Raw genomic sequence first — 21,229 nt, 5'->3', positions numbered from 1 at the left:
ACACACACACACACACCCCTCAGAGTTTCTTTGTGTAGCCTTACTTGTCCTGGAACTAGTTCTGTAGAACAAGCTGGCCTTGAACTCATGGAGATCAACCTGCCTCTGCCTCCCAAGTACTTGCATTAAAGTGTTTGCCATCATTATCTGGCATCTTTTCTTATTATAAATATATCAATTGTTTCTAATGCAAATGCTAAGAATTCTATACCCAGGTACCAAGAACCAACATGAATGTAAAATGTCTGCTTGGAATCATGGAGATAAGATCCATTGTGGCAGCTTTAGAAAATGACTTGGTTAATAGTCAACCTTCCATGTACGCATGTGAAGAAAACTGATCCAGGAAACGGGGCTCCAGCTCTACTTGGAGGGGGCTATTTGTCTTAAGGCAGAGACAAGGTTAAAAGTCAAGTGTCTTGTGGCAGATGATCCCTGTTGCAGTTATGGGACTGGCATTTTGCTATCTTCAGCCAAAATCCCCAGTGTGATTTTCTTCCACCAGCCAATGGTATCAGTTCAACCACCGAACTGATTGTTTTCATCAACCACTTGAGTAGTATATTTGATTGCGGGTCACACCTGAAATATGCCTACTTTCCTCTTTTACCTCAACCATTTCTTTTATCTTTCCCATTCACATGTTGCTCCTTCCTGCAATTCTGAAAGGGAGTTTCCCATAACCCCCATGGAAGCTTCCTACAACCCCCAGTGGGAGCCTCATATAACCCCCATAGAGGAATCCTGTAACCCTGTGCTTCCCTTCCATCTGGAACAGATACTCTAAACTTTCCCAGTCAGAGCACTTGGCACACTGCATAGCAATTAGCAGCTTATATTGCCAACTTCTTCATTACATCATGAGCTTCACAAGGCAAGGGTCATGGCACCATGCCCAGCCAGACACTGTGTCCTTCCATAGAAAATATGCAGTAGGTAGCTACTTGTAGAATACACAGAAGAATAATGAGAAGACCATTATCCAAAGGGGATGGATCCTCAAAACCTGTCACAGGAACTGAAGGGGAGCTGAGAACTTCAACATGAAGTAGGGTTTATTCTACAGCTTGGAGAGTAGTAGGGAGAACAGGACATAAAAGTAGCCTTAGACACCTCAGGGTTGTAAAAGAAGTTGCCTCAGTGCCAAATGAAGAAGACCCAAAGAACACAGGTATAAAGCTAAAGAAGTATAGTACAACTGAAGGCAAGTTTTCTAAAAGGCAGAGTTGGTTTACAGACTGAAGGATGGATCTCTCTGACTGTTGATACAGACTTATTAAGACTTAAGAAGTAGCCAATTTGGATTGATGCGTGTGTGTGTGTGTGTGTGTGTGTGTGTGTGTGTGTGTGTGTGTGAGTGTCTGTCTGTATATATGTATGTGTATGTCTGTCCGTATGTATGTATTCACTTGATCCTACAGGGGATGTGATGTCATTGCATACTCAGCCAAGGTCATACAATAAGAAGAATAAACACAAGGTCAAGATTGAAACCCAGGCTGTCCATCCCTGCTCCCCAAACTCCAGTTACATTATCCTGGTCTATGAAACCTTATCACTCCAGGAGCCAGGCAGAGGCTAAGTACTGAGAATTAAAGAAGGCCACTAGATGAAATAATAAGCTTGATACTAGAAAGCCCTGTTTCTATGGTGATACCTCATTCTTACGACTCAGTATGGCCTGGCTCAATCTAACTGGGAATTAGAACTTCCTAGATATTCTGTTTTGTGGAAGACTTCAGCCTTTGCATGCCCTACTCTTCCTGGGATATCTTCTTTCTTCACCTTCTTTTTAAAAAATAATTTTACTTATCTATTTTTATGTGTGTAAGTGTTTTGCCTGAATATATGTCTGTATACCACATGAGAGTCCAGTATCCTCAAAGGCCAGAAGAGGACATCACAGCACCACCCCCACTCCCTGGAACTGAAATTAACAGATAGCTGTGAGCTTCTATGTGAATGCTGGGAATCAGATCTGGACCTTCTGAAAGAGTAACCAGTACTCTTAACCACTGGGTATCTCTCCAGTAACTTTTCTTTTAACTTCTGCTTCAGCCTCTGGTACAATGCTTCCAAATTCTTGATCTATCTGTAATGCTTTCTGGAGCCATTCTCTTTTACTGCAAACAGATTTGAAAACTATACACCCCACCCGCCCAAGTCTGGATCAGCTAAAAGAAACCACATGGTTACCTATCTATGGATTATTTCAATATTAAAGCCACTCCATGACCTCTCTTCAGTCATTGAAGTGCTGCCAAGGTTGGACATAAAGTAATCAAGACTAGACTAAAATCCCAACAATCAGAGATGATATCTCTTCTGGACCAGCATCTAGTATAGTAGGAGGTCTGAGGCATTGCTCCAAAATTGATGAATGACTTGCTAGATAATGTGACATCACTGTGATCATTATTAAGAAATAAGACAAGAAGCTGAGTAGGCATACTTGCATATTGCTTGATTTAGAAGCTTAATATCAGTAGGGCATGGCTATGATCTTGATCTCACTCTTCAAAGTAATGGTTCTCTTCATCAGCACTTGAGGGCAAAGGCTGTTACCAATCACCGATTCATATTTACAAACTTTTGAAACCCTGCTATCATTTGGTCAAGAAGCAAAAAAGTAAAATAAGAAATAAACTAGGTAGCAATAAAAGGCCTTCCCTTCCTCAGGCATGTAGTCACTAGGAATAAGGAAGAGGTGGAAATGCATCAATCCCAAGAATACTATTTAAGTATAAGTCTAGAGAGAACAGGGCCACGGATCAAGGAATGAATCCTGTGATAGAAATCTTTCTGGTTCCTTCACATGAGAATACCAAATGCTTCCTTTTTGTTGTTCCAAGCCTTGCACACTAGGTCCCAGGGCTTCCAGCACTATGGAGAAACTTCTTCATTAGAATTCTCTTCCACATTAAAGTGTTTGTAATTTGTTGTACAAATGTTTATCTCAAAAAATAATGTTTATACTCAAGTATTTATGAATAAAATGATATAATGTCTGATATTTACTTCAAAATAATCCAGGCAAGAGGTGGAGCTTGGCAAAGAGGCAATTTCTGAAGCTGGACAGAGGGCATATGGGACTTCTTTTTGCCTTTATGTATAATTGCCATTAGGGGAAAGATTTTTCGGTAATTTATTCATACCCAACTGAGCCACCAATAAGGAAAGAGATGCTTCTCACAAGAACATTCCACTCCATTGCACAGAGGTATCTTGTACCTCTGACAGAAGAAAAATCCTAATTCATCAATATGAGGTTGGTGGCTATACCTTCTTCCACAGGGGCTTTGGGTAGACTGTGAAGGGCAGGGTCTTGTGATGTTTTATAATGTCTAACTTAGTAGAAATTGTTAAAACTATCTTTGAAATAGAAGCATTTGATAAATTCAACTTTCCAAATAGTCAGTTGATTTAACTGGAACAGGAAGGCCTTCTCAGCAAAAGTCAGTTTGCAAGGGTGAGTGGTGGACAGTGGAGAAATAGTTGCTGCAGAAACACAGTGTGCAAGTAACCTCCAACACAGAGGGGTTGGCAGAAGTCTCCTGTTGTGATCAGGCAAGATCTCGCAAGGTTCTGAAGGGATACTAGAACAAGTGAGTCCCTCCTACCATGGATCTCTGCCAAGGTGAGGACTCTGTTTTTGAAACGCACCCTCCACCCTCCATCAGCTCTGCCTCATCATCTGCTTTCCCACTTGACACAGCTCAATGCTACGTCTGCATGATATTCTTATAGCCCCACCTGTTTCTCTTTTACTGCATTTTGACCTGTGCTATAATCTGAATTGTTCTTTGGTTAAACAATTGTTGACCAGATATTTACACCACACCTCTAGGATGTTCTCTTGCATCCCACCTTAAGAGCATCTCCCTTTCAGACAATCAACTTAGAGAGAGAGACAGAGCAAAGGATGCTTTTCCTGGGACACTTCAGAGGTGGCTGCTGACTTTACTGTTTGTGACAGAAAATGGCTCTCAGACCTTCAGCTAGACATCTTTCTAAGGTAGGGTCTGCAAGAATCATTCATGCCAAAGGGTAATCTGAAAGCTATTCATTTTAAGAAATAGCAGTTTTGTTTTAAAGTTCTGATTTTAGAGTTAAACAATCTGTTTCTCTTCCCTGATTTATTTAACATGTGAAACGTAAGTTTTGTTAAATGACATTTTCTTAAACGATTGGAACAAATTCCATGTACTTGACAATGATACCATAACTTTTTCCACTGTGTCCCTCTGGCTTCTGGAGGAAACAGAACTCAGCACACATTTCCAATGAGCAGATAGCAATGAAGGAGAGGTTCACAGTGATAATGAAACAGATAGAGATGCTGAAACATTGAGAGACTAGCAACAGCAGGCAGCCATTGCCAGGGCCAGGCTGAGGCATAGTATGCTAACCCTGATGTCTAGAATCGTGAATGAATGCTGGTGATGGGACCTGTAGCCAGAGAGGGAAGCCCTAAGCCAGGGATATGCCTCAGAGCGAAAGAAGAGTGGCCCTTTCTTTTTTTTGGCCTTCTATGGCCAGTGGAGATTGCTGGTGTTCCCAGATCCAACAACCAAGGGAGCCAAAGGATATTCCCCCCACAATGCTGGCTTCTAGGAGAACTACAAAGAGAGGAAAAACAGAGAACAAGCGCTACTTCTATGTGGCCTTCAAACATAGCATTAGCTCTGGGGGCCTTGTACAGGAGTCTAACAGAACATGTTTTTTTTTTTTTTTTCTAAGAAAACTTCTCAGAGGCACAGCCAGAAGGAAAAAACAACTCCAAACTTAGAGCGCAGTGAAAGGAACACAAAATGCCAATTTGAAAAGGGAACAGAAAGAGAAGAATTTAACTGTTATCACTACTTGTGCTGGCTTCACTGGGCATCCTCTCCAAGTGCCTCAAGCAGTGAAGCATTTGACATAATGATGGTTCCTTACAGTGGGCCTAATCTTCCTGTGGGTTCCAATTCACATCTCAGAAATATTAGCATAACCTGAAGATCATGCCAGATTCTGCATTTCAATTCATACAACCAGTGGGTTCCCAAAAACTGTGACAAACAAACAAAACAAAAACAAAACAAAACAAAAACAAACAAACAAGAGACTTTGGCTGGTCTTGATTGGAGGCTTGGCTTTCTCTTTCTTTTGGGGGCACTAAATGGCAAATGCATATCACTGCCCAGACAAAGTCACCAGGTTCAGTTGATTCTCTGCTCCTGGCACTGCTCCTACCCAGTCCTTCTCCCCATATGTTTGGACTGCTGGTTGCCCAGCCCAATAGTCAAAACCTGAGTATGGTGGGACCATATAGAAATTCTTTGGAACCTTAGCATACTGTGGGGGAACTAGAGGAGTGTTGGTAAAGGAGCAAAGAGGAGGGAGGTCTAGAGAAATGAAGCAAAGGAGGAGAAGAAGTAGAAAGAGGAGGAGGAGGGGGAGGAGGAGGAGGAGGAAGAAGAAGAAGTAGGAGGAGGAAGAGGAGGAGGAAGAGGAGGAAGAGAAGGAGGAGAAGGAGAAGAAGAAGAAGGGGAGAAGGGGACGGGAGGGAGAGGAGGAGAGTTGAGTCAAAAAGAAGAACAGGAGACTAATGAGGCAGTCTCATACCCAGGAGAGTCATGACACATCACAGCATCACACCATTCATTTAGCAAACCTCTTGAATGTCTCTCAGAGACAAAGAACATTCAAAGCCTTCTCCAAGCTGTTCTCCTCTATAAACATCTCCACTGGATTAAAGCTTTTTGTGATGCTCCCTTCCTATAAGGATGGACTTGGATGCTCACCCTCTACACGCCTAGGGTTGTGGCTCTCCTGATAGCTGGTCAGGGGCATCTGTACTGGCAGCGGTCTCTCCTTTTGTACCCTCAGACCATCATCTGGCTTACACTCTAGCCTTGCTGTGGTTCTCACTTTTATTCTATTCTATACAAACTTGACTAAAATGTTTCCCTTGGAAAAGACCAGAAGGGTATTTCAGAAATGTTAAAAGAGAGGAACAAGTGTAGTGGGGAGATGTAGTATTTGTAGGTTGGCCTAAGTCATGAGAATAGTCCATTTCATACTTTAATGCACAGTTGGGGAAAATAGAAGCTCAAAGACAGGCATGGGTTGAAGAACAAATGGAGTCCTAGAGCTGGACAAGATTGTACAGTCTATCAAACAGCAACGACCAAAGGAGCAGGTCTTTCAGATCCCATCCAGGACTAGATGGTATGGGGAACTTAGTCTCTGAAGGCTTGGCTCTGAGTCCTGTACTGGTTCCACTTGGGATTAATATGGTTAGCTGATCTACAATACCAAGATGGCAAGGCAGTATCAGGAGGTCAAATTCATCTACACTACCACACCTTCTGGGTCTAATCGTGATCCTGAGTAAGGCAAGTACCCTATAAGGCCCCCTTGACTAAAAGTCAAGTTGAATCAGATATCAGACCTTATAAAGATTTTTGCTTTTCCCTGCATTGTGAAATATCAGTCATTAAGCAGAGACTGCTCATGGGTTTCTCAAGCTTAATATCATGAGTGTTTTGGGTTAGGGATTATCCCAAGCCTTGTAGGACACATTCCTGGTCGCTACCTGCTAGGTACCAGTGGAAGGTTCCTTCCATGTGACAGCCAAAACTATCTCCAAGCCTTGCCATATATTCCAGAGAGGTAAAATCATCCAGATAGAAATTGAAGATTTCAGAGAATCATAACCCCTAAGTGAGGTGATCTGAGTCTGAGGCAGCCATCATAGACGGATACATGGATGGAGTGGACTAGGGCTGGCCCTGCTATCTGAGTCCATGACACCCATAATTCTGGTCCCTTGGTTTCTACTTAAGCGTCCCTATCCTGTTTTTACCTTGGGGTTTTATGTCTGACAGTATATCCTGTAAGCTTTAAGCTAGACTGCTTAGATTTATGCCAACACAATGCTGTTCTCAGTTGGAAGAAAATGCCACATGTCTCCGCTCTGCTTTACCTTTTTGGGGAGGCTGGAAGACCCACACAAGTCTTTTTCTCATTTTTAATGGGTGACCTTTCTAAAGCCCTGCAGACTGTTGAATGGATAGAGATAACATGAAGTAGAGTGCTTGGAACTGCTTATGTTCTACAATTCCCAAGCATTTGGATTATTTAACTGCTGATTATGATTATTTAATCTGAAAGCCTACACTATTCTACCTCAGAAAATGTTTGTATTTCCATTAAAAACCACCAGGCCAATGGCCCTTGTGATTGACACTTTTCACTATTAAAACTATATATACACTGTGTGTTTTCATCTAAAAGACATGGAGCCCCTTATTTTATTTGAAGATAAAGAGCTGACTTGAAAGGTTTCCTTCAGCTCACTCCTTTCCAGTCCCCCTGTTCCCCTGTTACTGTAGCCTGTTGTCCTGCTCTCCTGACACCAGCAGGAAGAAACACCTAGCTGAAAGCTGCGATCTATACGACATGGAGGTAACATCACACAAATATCTCTTGCTGAGTGTAACTTTACTGCCTAAAGCACAGAACAGTATTTTTACCTGGGTTGATTTGATTTTCCAAAGGTATTTTAATCACATTATACATTACTTCATTATGGGAATGAGGAAAGGCTTTTGATACTATATGACGCACAACTTAATCCATTTCAGTGCTTTGGCTATATCGATTTGGGGGTCATCCTTTCTGCTTTGTTCATTTATTTCATATCTAAAGAGTGTTGTGGGGAAAAGGCAATGCACAAAATACAGGGAAAGTCTAGTCTACTCTTGCCGATCCGAAAAGCGTGGCAATGGTGAACCAAACTGCATTGTTGAGTTCATCATAGAAAAGACAAAGAAGGGTCTAATTCTTCATTGATTCATGTTCCAGATTATTTTGTGATTTATGGATAATACTGGAAGGAATGTTGGAGATCATTTTATATCCCCCAGGACACACTCATGCACACACACACACACACACACACACACACACACACACACACACAGAGTGGCAGGGGAGACAGAAACAGACAGGCAGGCAGGCAGGCAGGCAGAGACTGAATGGGTTAGGAATAGTCTGTCTGTAGGGACCTTGCAAAGATGCTTATACTGTGGTAAGGAGGTTTAGCAGCTGGTCTATTTTTGTTTTCTGTTCTGTAAAGAATTCTAAGTTTCCCAAAGCTATTTTCTTTTCCTTCCTTAATTTGCTTTCCATGGCGTTAGCTGTTCCTAGATCTACCCACACAAAGACTACAGCTTCCTTCTTGTGGAGGTTACATGTGTGACCATGTGACTTAAAACTCTGGTCACAGAATCAGTCCTCCCTGCAACAGATTATGTGGAATAGGAGGTCTATGAATAGGACCTTTGTCCAGAGTCTTTTCTATACATTAGAATGACACTTAGAAGAGTGACCAGCGTGCAGAACAACCCTTACACAACGCAGGTGTTCAGTGACTATTTTTTTTGAATTAGCTGTTAACTGACTCAGATGTCGGTAGCAGATATGTGTAACCTAGAGGCCAGGCAGGTTCCTTTCCTTTTCCTTCCTTCTGCTGGCTGTAATATGGTTGGATACTTGGAAATGAGGCCAGAGATCCAGCACTGTAAGATGGTGGCCAAATGCCGAGAGTGGCAAAGCTTCAAGACAGAAGGCGCTACTCATACGACCTGCTAGAATGTAGAGTTTTCTGTTCCTTACATTGGAAGCTCACTAGAACATTCCAATCTTGTAAGGCTATTTTTTCTGTACAGTTAAATTTCACGTCTATACTGTAAGTTTGATATACAGTGAGGGTTTTGTCTTCTGCCATGGGCATTAAGCTACCAATTTCAGAATTAAGAGTAGGAAACAGGAATCATGAATGGCAACTAACTATACTTAATGTCACTGCCTGTAGCACAAACCAAAATCCATTCTGAATGAGCCATTCTTCACAACATCTATTCCCTGCTTCTGTGCTATCTTTCATTTCCAAAGTGTGACTTTGGTAGTAACAACAAGCTTTCTGAGCATCCCATCTAATGCAAATGCCTTTGAAAACTGGGCAGACACTCTAGGATATTCCAGCACTCAGGGTCATAAAACTTAATATATTTTAAACTGGAATCTAAGTTTTTCTCAATAATTAATTGCTTGGAGAAGAAACTATATTGAAGTTTAAAAGAAAAATTCTTAAAGGGATAAAATTAAATTATAATTTGAAGATAAGATTAATATATGTGTGTCATAAATGAATTAATAGAAAAATATTGCACACTTGTAAGCTTAAAATTATTTTACGTAAATGAGAGTCCCATTCACTCCTCATAATGCCTCTGGGAAACAGTACGGCCCCTTGCAACTGAGTTTATCAATTTTAAGTAATGGCTGCCTTCAAAACTCCTCTCCCAGACTCCATTTATCCTGTGCAAATTGCCAGGCACTTAGAATTCCTCCCTAAAGAAATGTGATTTGTCTTTTCTCATGATGGCATGGAGTACAGAATAAATTGATTTTATCATATTCTGCACGTAGCCTCTGCTTTGAAGGGCACTTACCTAATGAGTGGCTCTCTCAGAAAGGATCCCAGATCAAAGGGGCCAACAAGATGATGTTGTAGCTTGAGCTGCTGCCTTGCCCCATGGGAATGTACTAAAACAACTCAGTGTATACAAAGGCTTGCAAGACTATCTGGAGGAGACGTTGAAAATCTAACAGTACCCAGGAAATGAAGATGGGGTCCACAAAAATCATCAGATGGGTTAAAATGAGGTTAACATAAAACTTTTACACAGGTATAGGAAAACATCAGCCAAACTCCAAAAAGCAAACTTCAAATTGTGGAACTGCTAAGGAGTTATTAAAGCACTTTTGTGATGTAGTATTTTACACTAAGTGAAAAATATCAGCTGCCTGTCTGCCTGTTGAATGACTATGGCAGGCTAACCTGTCTGAGAAAATGCACAAGCGGATCAGAGCTTCACAACCCTAATTCCTTTTAGCTACAGATATCAAATTCACCTGCCACAAATTAAATAACTGAGCTTGGTTACTGGAAGGTAATGTTATTAAGCCTTGTTTAAAGCCAAACTTAGAAAGTTCTTAATATTCTTTTAATAAAATTCTTTTAAAACAAGAGCAAATGTAACAAATATGAAACATCATAAAATGTCTTAGCAAAAGCTTTTAGATATTTTTAAGTCAATATTCTTACACACTGGGGAAGGGTATACTGTCTTCTCTGTCTTCTTGAATGGAAATACATGGTTAGGAAATGTCAGTTCTCTCCAGGATCAGAATGATCTTCAACGGTTAGGATACAGATCAAGAAAAATCAAACTGAAGGAGTGTTGGCAGGGAGAACAGAGCATGAAATAAATCTAGGGCTCTTCTTCTCTTCTAATGAGCACATCCTCACTTCATGTGATATTCTAGAAAATGAAAGATAACATTGCTCCTTGTCTCTCTGTGTCCCAAATAACCAACAGTATCCTTACATTTGGAAATGGCTTTTCTAAGCGAGCTACCAAGCATCTTTAAAGTCACATAATAAGCTATTTTTGCTCATTCTTTCCTTCACTCATTTGACTAAGAGTCTGAGTTTGACAAGGTCAAGTGGTGTCTCTGTTTCCACCAGGCTAGCACCTATCTTGCAGTCGAGGCTCAGTAAGAAGCTGTTTTCTGTTTGTTCTTTTTTTTTTTTTTTAACCAATTTGCCCTTTGATTCCACAAATGCTTATTGTTCCCAAAATACTGTCTTAAAAGGAACTCTTAGTGTAAAATTACAGCATTAGAAACCTTTCAGTTAGAAGGACCAAACAACATTTTCTCCCCTAATTCTAATCTAAATCTAAGAGACCAGTTTCTGCCCACCAAAGTAGAAAACACAGGTTTTCTAGGAGAAAACACAGGTCAGTGTGATATGTCTCAAGATGATGTGACATGCATACACATATACAAAAACTCCACTTAAAAAATGAAATAACTGTACTCCAACTTGTGATCCTCCTGCCTCTGCCTCCTTCAGCAAATCCTACCGGTGTGCGCCACCACAACTGGCAAAATGGCCCCTGTCTAAAGGAAATATGGGGGCAAAGTGTGGATCAGAGACTTGAAAGAAAGGCCATACAGAGGCTGCCCCAACTGGGTTTCCATCCAATATACAGACATCAAACCCAGATACTATTGCTGATGTCAAGAAGTGCCTGCTGACAGGATCCTGATATAGCTGTCTCCTGAGAGGCTCTGCCAGAGCCTGACCAACACAGAGATGGATACTTGCAGCCAACCATTGGACTAAGAACAGGGTCCCCAATGAAGGAGCTAGAGAAAGGACCCAAGGAGCCGAAGGGTTTGCAGTCCCTTAGGACAAACAATATGAACTAACTAGTACCCTCAGAGCTCCCAGGGACTAAACCACCAACCAAAGAGTACACATGGATGGATTCATGGCTCCAACCACATATGTAGCAGAGGATGGCCAAGTCGGTCATCAATGGGAGGAGAGGCCCTTGGTCCTGCAAAGGCTTGATATCCCCAGTGTAGGGGAATTTGAGGGCGGGGAGGTAGAAGTGGGTCAGTGGGTGGGGAAATACCCCCATAGAATCAGGGAAGGGGGGATGGGATAAGGGGCTTCTGGAGGGGAAACAGAGAAAGGGGAAAACATTTGAAATGTAAGTATATACAATTTTCAATTAAAAATATGAAATAACAGGGGACTAGAGAGTTGACTCCACCATTAAGAAGGTTTCTTCTTTTTCAAGAGTTCTGTTCCCAACACTCAGGCCAGGTGGCTCACAATAGCCAGTAACTCCAACCCCAGGAATCCCTCCATACAAGTACATACACACACACACACACACACACACACACACACACACACACACACACACAACCTCCACAAAATGTGAAATAACCAAGAATAACTGGCTACCAAAGGTAGGACCAGACAACCTTGTGGCAGTGGAACAAGCATGAATCTTCACTGTGGTAGCTGTTGTAGAGATATATTCATGTGAGAACAATGTAAGACATGCAACGAACCAGTGCAACTCAAGCTAGATCACTCTCTGTGAGGGTGTCAGGCTGGACCTATGCTAATCTGAAAGATGTTATTAGTGACAAGAAGCCAATCTATTCTGTTTGTTCCTGTTGTTGTTTACAGCTTCATGTCAATCTTTATAACCACCCAAAAACATAAATAAAAGCAAATGGCAGGACTCTTATCAAAACTTTCTATATATTACCAAAAACCACTGGGGCCAAAATAAATCAGTAAACATATATGTCAATACATTAAGTAATTTAAAATGCATGATTCTATCCTTGTGATATAGAGAGTATTCACATTCTGAAAGCAAAAGAATTGTGATTTATAAAATATAAAGGAACTTTCTGGAAAGTTAAGGAAGGCACTTTTGTAGAGGTATACAGCAGAATTGCCTCCATGACTCTCCACATTAAGGCCATGGGTGATATACGATTCCTGATGCTTCTTTCTGATTCCTTTTATTTTCCTCTAAAACGAACAACATTACTTAGCAAATTCATAAAAGGCCATCTCTTCTATGGCTAATACTCAGATCAGTATTATATAGAAAAAGAGAGAGAGCGAGAAAGACACATTTAAAAAAACAACCCCAAAAAACAATAAAACACAAATGGGTGATGAGCTCCTTCATGTCCCCATGGAACATGACCAAGAATGGCCTGTCCCAGGGCCTGGTGAATTCTTCATTGGCAATTACGTGGATGGGAGTCAGCTTATGCAAGCTGGCAGAGTAGATCTAGCTCTCTTCCAATTCTTAGACTACACACCATTTGGTTTTGTGATGAATTTAACAGACACACCTCTCAGTTTTAAAAGCCCAATGTTAGATTTCAAAGTACTTTCACATATGCCATTTTATATTAGTCTTCGTCCAGTACTTTCTTTTTATCTTGATCTTAGAACACTTCCATAAAGCAGGCTGCTCAGGCATCATTCCTTCCATGTTAATGAAAAGAAAATGGAGGCAGCCAGAAAGTGATCTCCTTTCATGTCCTGGTGTGAGAAAAGACTGTCTTGATCCTCTCAGTGCCCCATCTTTACTCCTTCTACAACTGCATGGTGACTCTCTTCCTACCAGAGTTTAGAAGACTAGTAGACCAGGTTAAATATGAGTACCAATTGGATGAGAACCCAAGTCTTAGCATAGCATGGGCCACAAGCATCAACAACAATAATGTATCCAATTGTTCTACGCAACTTAAATAGGACTCAGTCAATGTCATGCAGCAATGTATCAGTTATCAGCTTAAAAACCATGATAGACAGTTGTTCGTCTCGAGCATCTGTAAAGGCTGATGAATCTAATTGGGAGCCTCCATCAGTATGCTTGTCCTGTACCTGAGTCCCCTTAGTGCCAAGTTAGAGATCCGTAAGTTGGTCTTCTTCTGGTTGAGCTAAATAATGAACTGGGTTCACATCAGGCTTCATGAAGTAGGACTTTGTTTCTTTTACCAACAGAATTAACAGAATTCTGTCTTTATTTTGCAGTGGCAGCAGGTTATTCAGAAAGAGGCGGTAGGTAGGTGCTATCTGAAATCATGAAATTCAGTGGGAAAATATACACATGGAAATGGTTTTTATGTTTTAGAAAAATAAATCCAATTTTAGATAAATTGTACTCCTCTCAAAGTACCTTAAACATATGATATGACGTTCACTGGCCAACAGAGCCTTGGTAGACATGTATCATTTTCTATGTGCCATGTGCTCTGCTCACAATTACCAGCTTGCACATAGTTGGAAAAGGAAGTGGGAGGGGGGAGTGGAAGATCAAAGGCAGCTCCCTGTCACAGTTACAGGTAGAACAGGATGTGATGATTGCTAACCTCTTATAGTCCATTCCTATTCCTGTTCTCAAAAATTATAAACATACATGCTCTTTTTATAAACAAGAATCAATAAAAGCTCTTATAAGGGCATACTGTATCATTGCAGATGTAGAGTTAACATGGGAGCCTTGAGAGAGGAGAACAACAAAGCTCTCTGAACATGCATCAGCACACAAGGAGACAGAAGTGGCCAGTGGATCAAATGCATTTGTGTGGTTACAGCATTAGTGCCATTACCACCATTACCACACCACTGAGCACACGGATGATGCAGGAGCCTGAAATGCTTGCCTTCTTGACTACACAAGGCTCCGTCTTCACCATCTCTTCTGCTCACTTGCCTGACAGTCAGAAAGCACCTGCCATCTGCCCAGCTCTGCTGATAGCAACAACATTTCAGCAGAGACTCAGGCAGACAAAAGTTCCAGACCTGGTAAAATCCACACAAGGCTCCATGGGAGAATGAGGTAGTAGAAAGGGAACCTGAAATAGAAGACTTTGATTTAATCCTGGCCAGGTGGCCTTAAGCAAATTATTTGAATCTCTCAGAGTCTCAGTTCCTTGGCTCCTAAATGGTGTATAATAATATCTGTTTTTATATATCATCTTTTATTAGACAAAATGCTAGTTTATATGAGTTTATATGTGAAAAAAAAACTTACTCGTTCTTTGGTCTTAGAGAAACTGAGGTAGTTGAAGAGACATAAAAGTTTTATTCTCATTTATTAAACCCTTCAAAATATTTCATTCCATATTTTCCATGATCTAAGCTTTCTCAGTTTAATGTTAACCATGTGTAAAACTTGCTGGGTCACCATGAGGTCACTCTTCCATACCTAGCCACCAATTTCAAAGTCTGTGTTACTGGCTTAAGATGCCATAATTATGTATGCTTCCCCTTATTATGGGAGGGAGCAGGATTTAAATTATATCTTACTGGTTGTTTAATTTAAGTATTTATAGAAATGCTATTTCTTGACTAGTTCGTTAGGAACAAATCCATTGTGATTATTATTCAAATCATTTAGTAATTGTCCTTCTTATTTTCCTCTATGATGATCTATTTCATTGGTAAAGGAAAGCAGGAGCTGGGTAGGTGTAGGTGGGTGTGTCGCAGGGCCAGGGAAAGGACTGCTTCGGAGCACCAAACCCACTCTATTAACTAAAGGAGGGAAGTAAGGAACTAACTCCTTTTCCTTACTGGTCCCCTTCCACCTGAACCAAGGTGTGTGTGATGGGAAAGGAAAGTCCAGCCTTCATTTTATCAGTCTACCAAGTCTGAGTTCTGTTTCCTTGGCACTGTGAAAACCAGTACAAACCAGGCACTGAAGAGGACTGAAGATAGAAATCAGCCAAGTCATAGCTCCTCTGCAAAGCTCCCAGAGACTGCAAGCAGCATTCAGATTAACTCTGTGCTTAACAAGACCTCAGCCTCTGCTGCCTCGGACCTCAGCAACAGATCTGTGAATGCAGTGCCATTCACAGAACACAGACCTGCCCACTCCAAGGCTGGGTGTACAATCTCAACATAAGAGATGTTGGAAAAGGTTCACAATGAGCAGCCGAAGAAATAAATCAAAAAAAAGTTAGTACTACCTCAAAAAATCACCCATTTTCTCTGGGTTTCTCTTCTTGCTTCCAGCCACTCCCTTTTCCTACCATCAAAGTATGGTGACAGAGGACCAAGGGAGCAAAAATGGGTACTCACTTCATCTCCAAGATCTCCTCTAGCTGTTTCCTCCTCTCAATCCGGAGGTTGGCCAGGTGTGCTTCTTTTTCAGCCAGAGATTGCTGGGTAGAGGCGAGGCGTGCTTTGGTGGCATCCAGTTCCTGCCTGGTTTTCTCCAAGGCATTCATCAGCTCCTCAATCTGAAAGGCACACAGAAGGTCACATGTCATCTCTCCTTTACTGAGACCCAAGGAACATCTTGTTCTGAGAGACATAGAGGGACAACGGGACTTCTGCAACTACACACAAATAGAGCTCATTTGTTCTGTCTCTGATGAAAACACAGCTTTCAAATACAAGAAATCCCCCAACTCCCCAAGGTCTATTCAACTGGATTGACCAACAATCTTTATAGAAAGTATTTAACATGTCTATTAGAAGAGGATGCTTGATCCAGTTTCAAGCTGTGGTTAATAATCTCAGGTACTCCCTTCTCTTGGCTACAGGAAAGTAAGACTCAGATACACTTTGGCTGGCACTATATACTTTTGTGTTTAGGCCTCCAGAGTGCTCTGACAGAAAGCTAATCAAGTGTTTCAGATTCATTCATGTTTTAACCTATCAAAACCTTGTTTGGCCAAAGGTATTTGATGTCCACAGGGCTTCGGGAGCCTTTCTCACCTCACTTCCCTGACTTACAATCAGGAAACAGGGTTTGGCCAAAGGTAAACAGAATTCCAGCCACAAAGGGTTCAAATTTGGTTTGCCCCTGAAGTTTGAGAGGGTTCTGAACTTGAAATAAATGACATGTAACTTTTATAGGGTGCTAATACACCATAGAAATAAGCCAGACTATCAAATATCTAGGGTTTTCAGCCAGGTCCCCCCAAATTGAACCAAGGTTCTCTGAGACAAGGCCTAAACCCTCTCCAAACCATTGGGGGCTTTTAAATTCAACACACAACAAAGAGGCTTGGTGTTTATGGTCATGTTCCAGAGACTTCCATGAAGAAAGCTGGTAAAATGTCATTCCCTGTACAGATACAGTCTACACGTACCCTGCTGATTCAAAAATCATGCTCCAGGAAGTTTCTAGATTCCAGAGCTGATGTGTGGATTTCTAAGACTCTCCTTCCAGCTGAACTTGGCAGCATGCACTCATCCATCACTAAAGTCAACAGAAAACCCTTCATAATGTGTCAATGACATGTTAGGTCCCAATTCATAAAGACTTTCTACACAATTTCTGCAGTTTTACATGGACTTCATTCAGAATAAGCATTAAAGTTGATGTCCAAGGTAAATTACATGCTTTTAAGGTTCAGAACACCTTCCATTTTGCCCTGATAAAAGGGGGAAACTTAAGGACCTTGTAAATCAAAGCTAAAACTAAAAAAGTTTTAAAAGCACAGAATACAAAGGATAATGTACAAAACTTATAGAATCATATATGTTTAACTGGTATTTACAAATGCATAAATTCTAAAGAGCAATTATTGTTTTTAGTTTCACATGAAGATCCACAAATGTGACTAGGAGCCCTTCTGAAAAGCAACACATCAAAAGAAGCCTATTCCTCCCTAGATTTATAATTACATAGCAGTATTTCAAAGAGATATCACATGCTGGAAAGACAGCAAAGTAGCTGAGAACAGGCACTGTTCTTGCAGAGGACCCTAGTTCAGTTTCCAGCATCCACTTCAGGCAACTCACAACTGCCTGTAACTCCATACAGCTTCTGGCCTCTGTCTGCACTTGTTCTTGTGTGCGTATACCTGCATGCACACAAATACATAAACATATTTAACAAAAATAAAAAATAAATCTTTTTCAACACTGCCACAATGCAGTCCTTCCAAAGATGAATTCAGAGAATATGTGGCTCCCATGGGATAACTCATGTCCTCTAGAGCTTGTTCCCTGTCATGAATGTTCTTTAATTCAAACATACTATTTATTCCAGAAAAGATGAGTATCACTGTGATTCTTACTCATTCTTATTAATAGAAGCTAAACTGTCTGAATCTGTAGACCCACCCAGAAATATCAAATTTAACTAGGTTTACAAGTTGTTAGTTCTTCTGCCGCTAATCTGCTTGTGGCAGATGGCAGCTGGCTAGCTTAACAATAACCCAACCAAACAACTCTTAACCAATGATAGTTGACAGCATCAATTTGTAGTTTCGGGATTGCTACACGAAGAATCTGGACACCTGAAATGTGCAATCCAGCGTTTGAGTGGTAGAGATATCATTTGTTCCCAACATCCATCATTCCTAATATCCAATGAGAGTGAAAGTCCCTAGCATGTTGCAAGTAGGGTTTTGAAACAGTCCTTCAAGCTATGACAACCCTCCATCCCAATTTATGAGTTCCTAGACAAAAAGTTCTGCCTTCTGTGGCATTAGACTCCAACCCATAGTTTCTGCAGCCATCTTCAAACAATCACTGTCTCAGAGTATGTCCCTGGGCATTGCCCATGGTTACCCTAGGCTTAATGTTTTAGAGTTCTGTGAATGGCTCCCTTTACTCTCCAAACACAAACACCAAAGGGCAATTGGTATTGCCCTTGCTTTAAAGAAAGAAATAAGAGCTTGGAGATAAAGAGGGGCATGAGGAAACAGTTGTTAGCAGGCTCCCAAGAGTTTTCTACAGGTCTAAGCCTCAGGTTCCTCATCTGTGAAATAGGGCTCATAACAGGGCTTGCTTAGCTCAAAGAGCCTCTCCAGAAATTGCTAAGTCACTCTTCTCCTCATTGGGACCAAATACTCCCAAAGAAGCAACTTAAGGGATGAAGCTCACAGTGTGAGATGATACAGTGGCAGATAAGGCTTATGGTTGTACCAAGAGAGGTATGAGGCCACTCATGGGCCTAGAAGAAGCAGGTGGATGCTGGTCCATAGATCACTTTCTCCTTTTCTATTCTACCCTATCCTTTAGTGTATGGTGGTATCTATCACACTCTCAAAGGCTTTCCTCTTTACTGAATCTCTAAACACCCTCATGTACACACCCAGAAATATGTCTCAGTCTCCTAGATGATTCTAAATCAAATCTAGTTGATAATGAAGATAGCTCCAACTTGATGTCATAGGAGTGATGGCTGTTATTAACATAGTCCCAGGGAATGTCTAACCCATTCTACGTTTGCTTATTACTGAATTCAAGGATTTCAGGGTCTCTGTCGCCTATCTTCAACCACTTGGATATATGAACATACACTTCCGGACAGTCCTTCAATTCTTTTCTACTCACCAAAAATGTCCATCTTTCAGGGCCCTGTCTACATATCAATTTAAAAAAAAAAAAAGCTGGCATTCTTCAGAGCTGGATCAAGTATTGTTTGGATCTAGAGGATCACTGTGATTCTACATTTTTTTAAAAAGCTTTTTGTTGTTTTTTGGTTGGTTGTTGTTGGGTTTTTTGTTTGTTTGTTTGTTTTTTGTTTTTGCTTTATTGTTTTTTTTGTTTTGTTTTTATTTGTTTGCTTTTTGAGACAGAGTTTCTTTGTATATCCCTGGCTGTCCTGGAACTTGCTCTGTAAAAGAGGCTGGTCTTAAACTCAGACATCTGCCTGCCTCTGCCTCCTGAGTGCTGGAATTAAAGGTGTGCACCACCACTGTCCAGCCTACATTTTATTTGTTTTTAATTAAAATGTAACTACATCATTTTCATCTCTTTTAATTTTTTTCTCATCCATGTAAATCCCCCCTTCTATTTCAAATTCATGGCCTCGATTTCTTTGTTATTACATATATATGTAGTGTGTGTGTGTGTGTGTGTGTGTGTGTGTGTGTGTGTGTATCCCCTAATAACCTAATGCTTTAACTTTCTACATATTAAAATCATTTATGAAATTAGAAAAACTCCTAATGCTATGATCACACATGGGGTTGAAGCCAGTAATCTGTAATTTATTAAAAATCTAGATGATTCCAAAGTGTGGAGAAGCCTAGGAACCCTGAAGATTGCTGACCTCTCTTTAAACTTTCAAATCCCTCCTTACCCAGTGGGCAGTTAGATATCTCATGCAGGATTGACATAAGGCAACTCTAAGATAGTTCAGACAAAGTACCCAGTCCTCTCTAACACCCTGCAGGGCATTTACTTTCTAAGCCACTGCTACCAACCCTGGGCTGTCCAGTCTACACAGTTTTTACAGTCTGCACTGTTTCTGCATGACACATGTTTGGTTGCCACAGCTAGAGCATAATCCCATCAAAATCAGCAGGCATCTCTGGGGAAAATGAGACCACAAAGACACAGTTCAGAGACACTCACACTGATCTATTTTATGCAATAATAAGTGAAGCATCAAAGCCAACCGTAGTTCTTTCTGCCCTTGAAGACCTTGTACTCTGATTGTCTAAAGTACCTGACCCATGCCCCAGAGACAAGGTGTTCAGGTACAGCTCATGAAAGGATGAAGGCCAGGGTTCACTGGTACTCTGGCAAGAACCAGGACCCTAGAGTTCCACAGCTGAATAATAAATATGACCTCAGTTCTGTGGTGGGGTAGAGCCCAGTAGTTCTTAGGCCTGCTCCATTCTCTGTGTGTTCCATCCTAGGACCTGGGAGATCCACATTCTATCCTTGCTTTATGCTCCATGAGGAAAGTCTACTCTGCGGACCTCTAGCCACAAGCTCATTCTCAGAAGGTCTGGGCTGGCAGGAAGCTTCAAAATCAAAGACAGAAGTTACAATGAAAGGCAAAGGACAAGCACCAAAGGATACAAGGGACCAGAGCAGCAGCAGAGTGCAGCCTCCCGGGTCTTCCTGCTAGCCCTGGTGTCAGTGCTGGGACTGCACTCCACTTTGTCCTTTGAGGCAGTTTCTCTCATTGATTTGATAGATTTGACTAGGCTGGTTGGTCAGTGACATTTAAGAATCCTCCTGCCTCAGACTCCCCAGTGTTAGCATTAAAAGCACATGCCTGGCTGACTCTCTGACTTTCTGACTCTCTGTCTCTCTGTCTCTGTCTCTGTCTCTGTCTCTGTTTCTCTCTCTCTCTCTCTCTCTCTCTCTCTCTCTCTCTCTCTCTCTCTCTCTCTCTCTCTCTCTCTCTCTCTCTCTCTCTCTCTCTCTCTGTGCTGGGGTTCCAAATGCAGGTCTGTATGCTTCCATGAAAAGTATTTACCAACTGAACTATCCCCCAGTCCTAAGGGGATGGGGGTGAGAAAACCCCTAAACCCTAAACAACAAACTCAATTTTTAAATTTTATTTTCTTGGTCTTTCTGTGTTGCAGAATATAAAATGGTTCTAGTATCAAGACTATTTGGTTTCATTTGAATATTTCTTAACTACATACACTTTAATAATAATAAAGCCATCAGCAGATTGATGACTAAAGAATCTTTCTACACAGCTCCGGAGAAACAAGGATCTTCGACCCTGAACCACAGTGTAGTGAAAGGATTCACTTTAAAAGAACTTTAGGACATTAGGTTGCTAACATGTATCAACCCAAACATGCACACATATGTGTGTTGTTTAACTGAAGATTGGAAAGCCAGTTTATCTCTGTTATCTGCTGAGAACACTGCTCTGAGATGGATCCTGGGACAGCTTCCTGAGACATGGGAAACTCCTGTGCTTAGTAACTGCTAACTTGCCAATATTTTGACAAAATCTTTACCCCTTCATATTATATGCTAGTCAGAAGTTGGTAAGTAGATTGGGTAAGAATCTACTTACCCAGACAAATGCAAGAGAGAGAGAGAGAGAGAGAGAGAGAG

The 21,229-nt window shown here is 41.1% G+C and overlaps 1 protein-coding gene across 19 annotated transcripts in view; it reads right to left on the bottom strand.

Annotated features, from left to right (window-relative positions):
• Positions 1 to 21,229, bottom strand: part of Erc2 (ELKS/RAB6-interacting/CAST family member 2) — an 865,869-nt gene that overhangs the window by 308,048 nt on the left and 536,592 nt on the right. For all 19 annotated transcript variants that reach the window (XR_004116280.1, XR_004116279.1, XR_004116282.1 and 16 more), the window contains one exon: positions 15,533 to 15,693. Coding sequence is in view for 13 of the 19 variants with exons in the window: in XM_031362063.1 (XP_031217923.1) it covers positions 15,533 to 15,693 (161 nt within the window). In the remaining 6 variants the exon portion in view is untranslated. The remainder of the gene's footprint in view (positions 1 to 15,532; positions 15,694 to 21,229) is intronic.

The sequence above is a fragment of the Mastomys coucha genome, unplaced genomic scaffold, assembly GCF_008632895.1.
Source record: "Mastomys coucha isolate ucsf_1 unplaced genomic scaffold, UCSF_Mcou_1 pScaffold9, whole genome shotgun sequence".
Classification (NCBI taxonomy): Eukaryota; Metazoa; Chordata; class Mammalia; order Rodentia; family Muridae; genus Mastomys; species Mastomys coucha.
The sequence above is the reverse complement of the archived record's forward strand: the minus strand, read 5'-3'. Positions and strand labels throughout refer to the sequence as shown.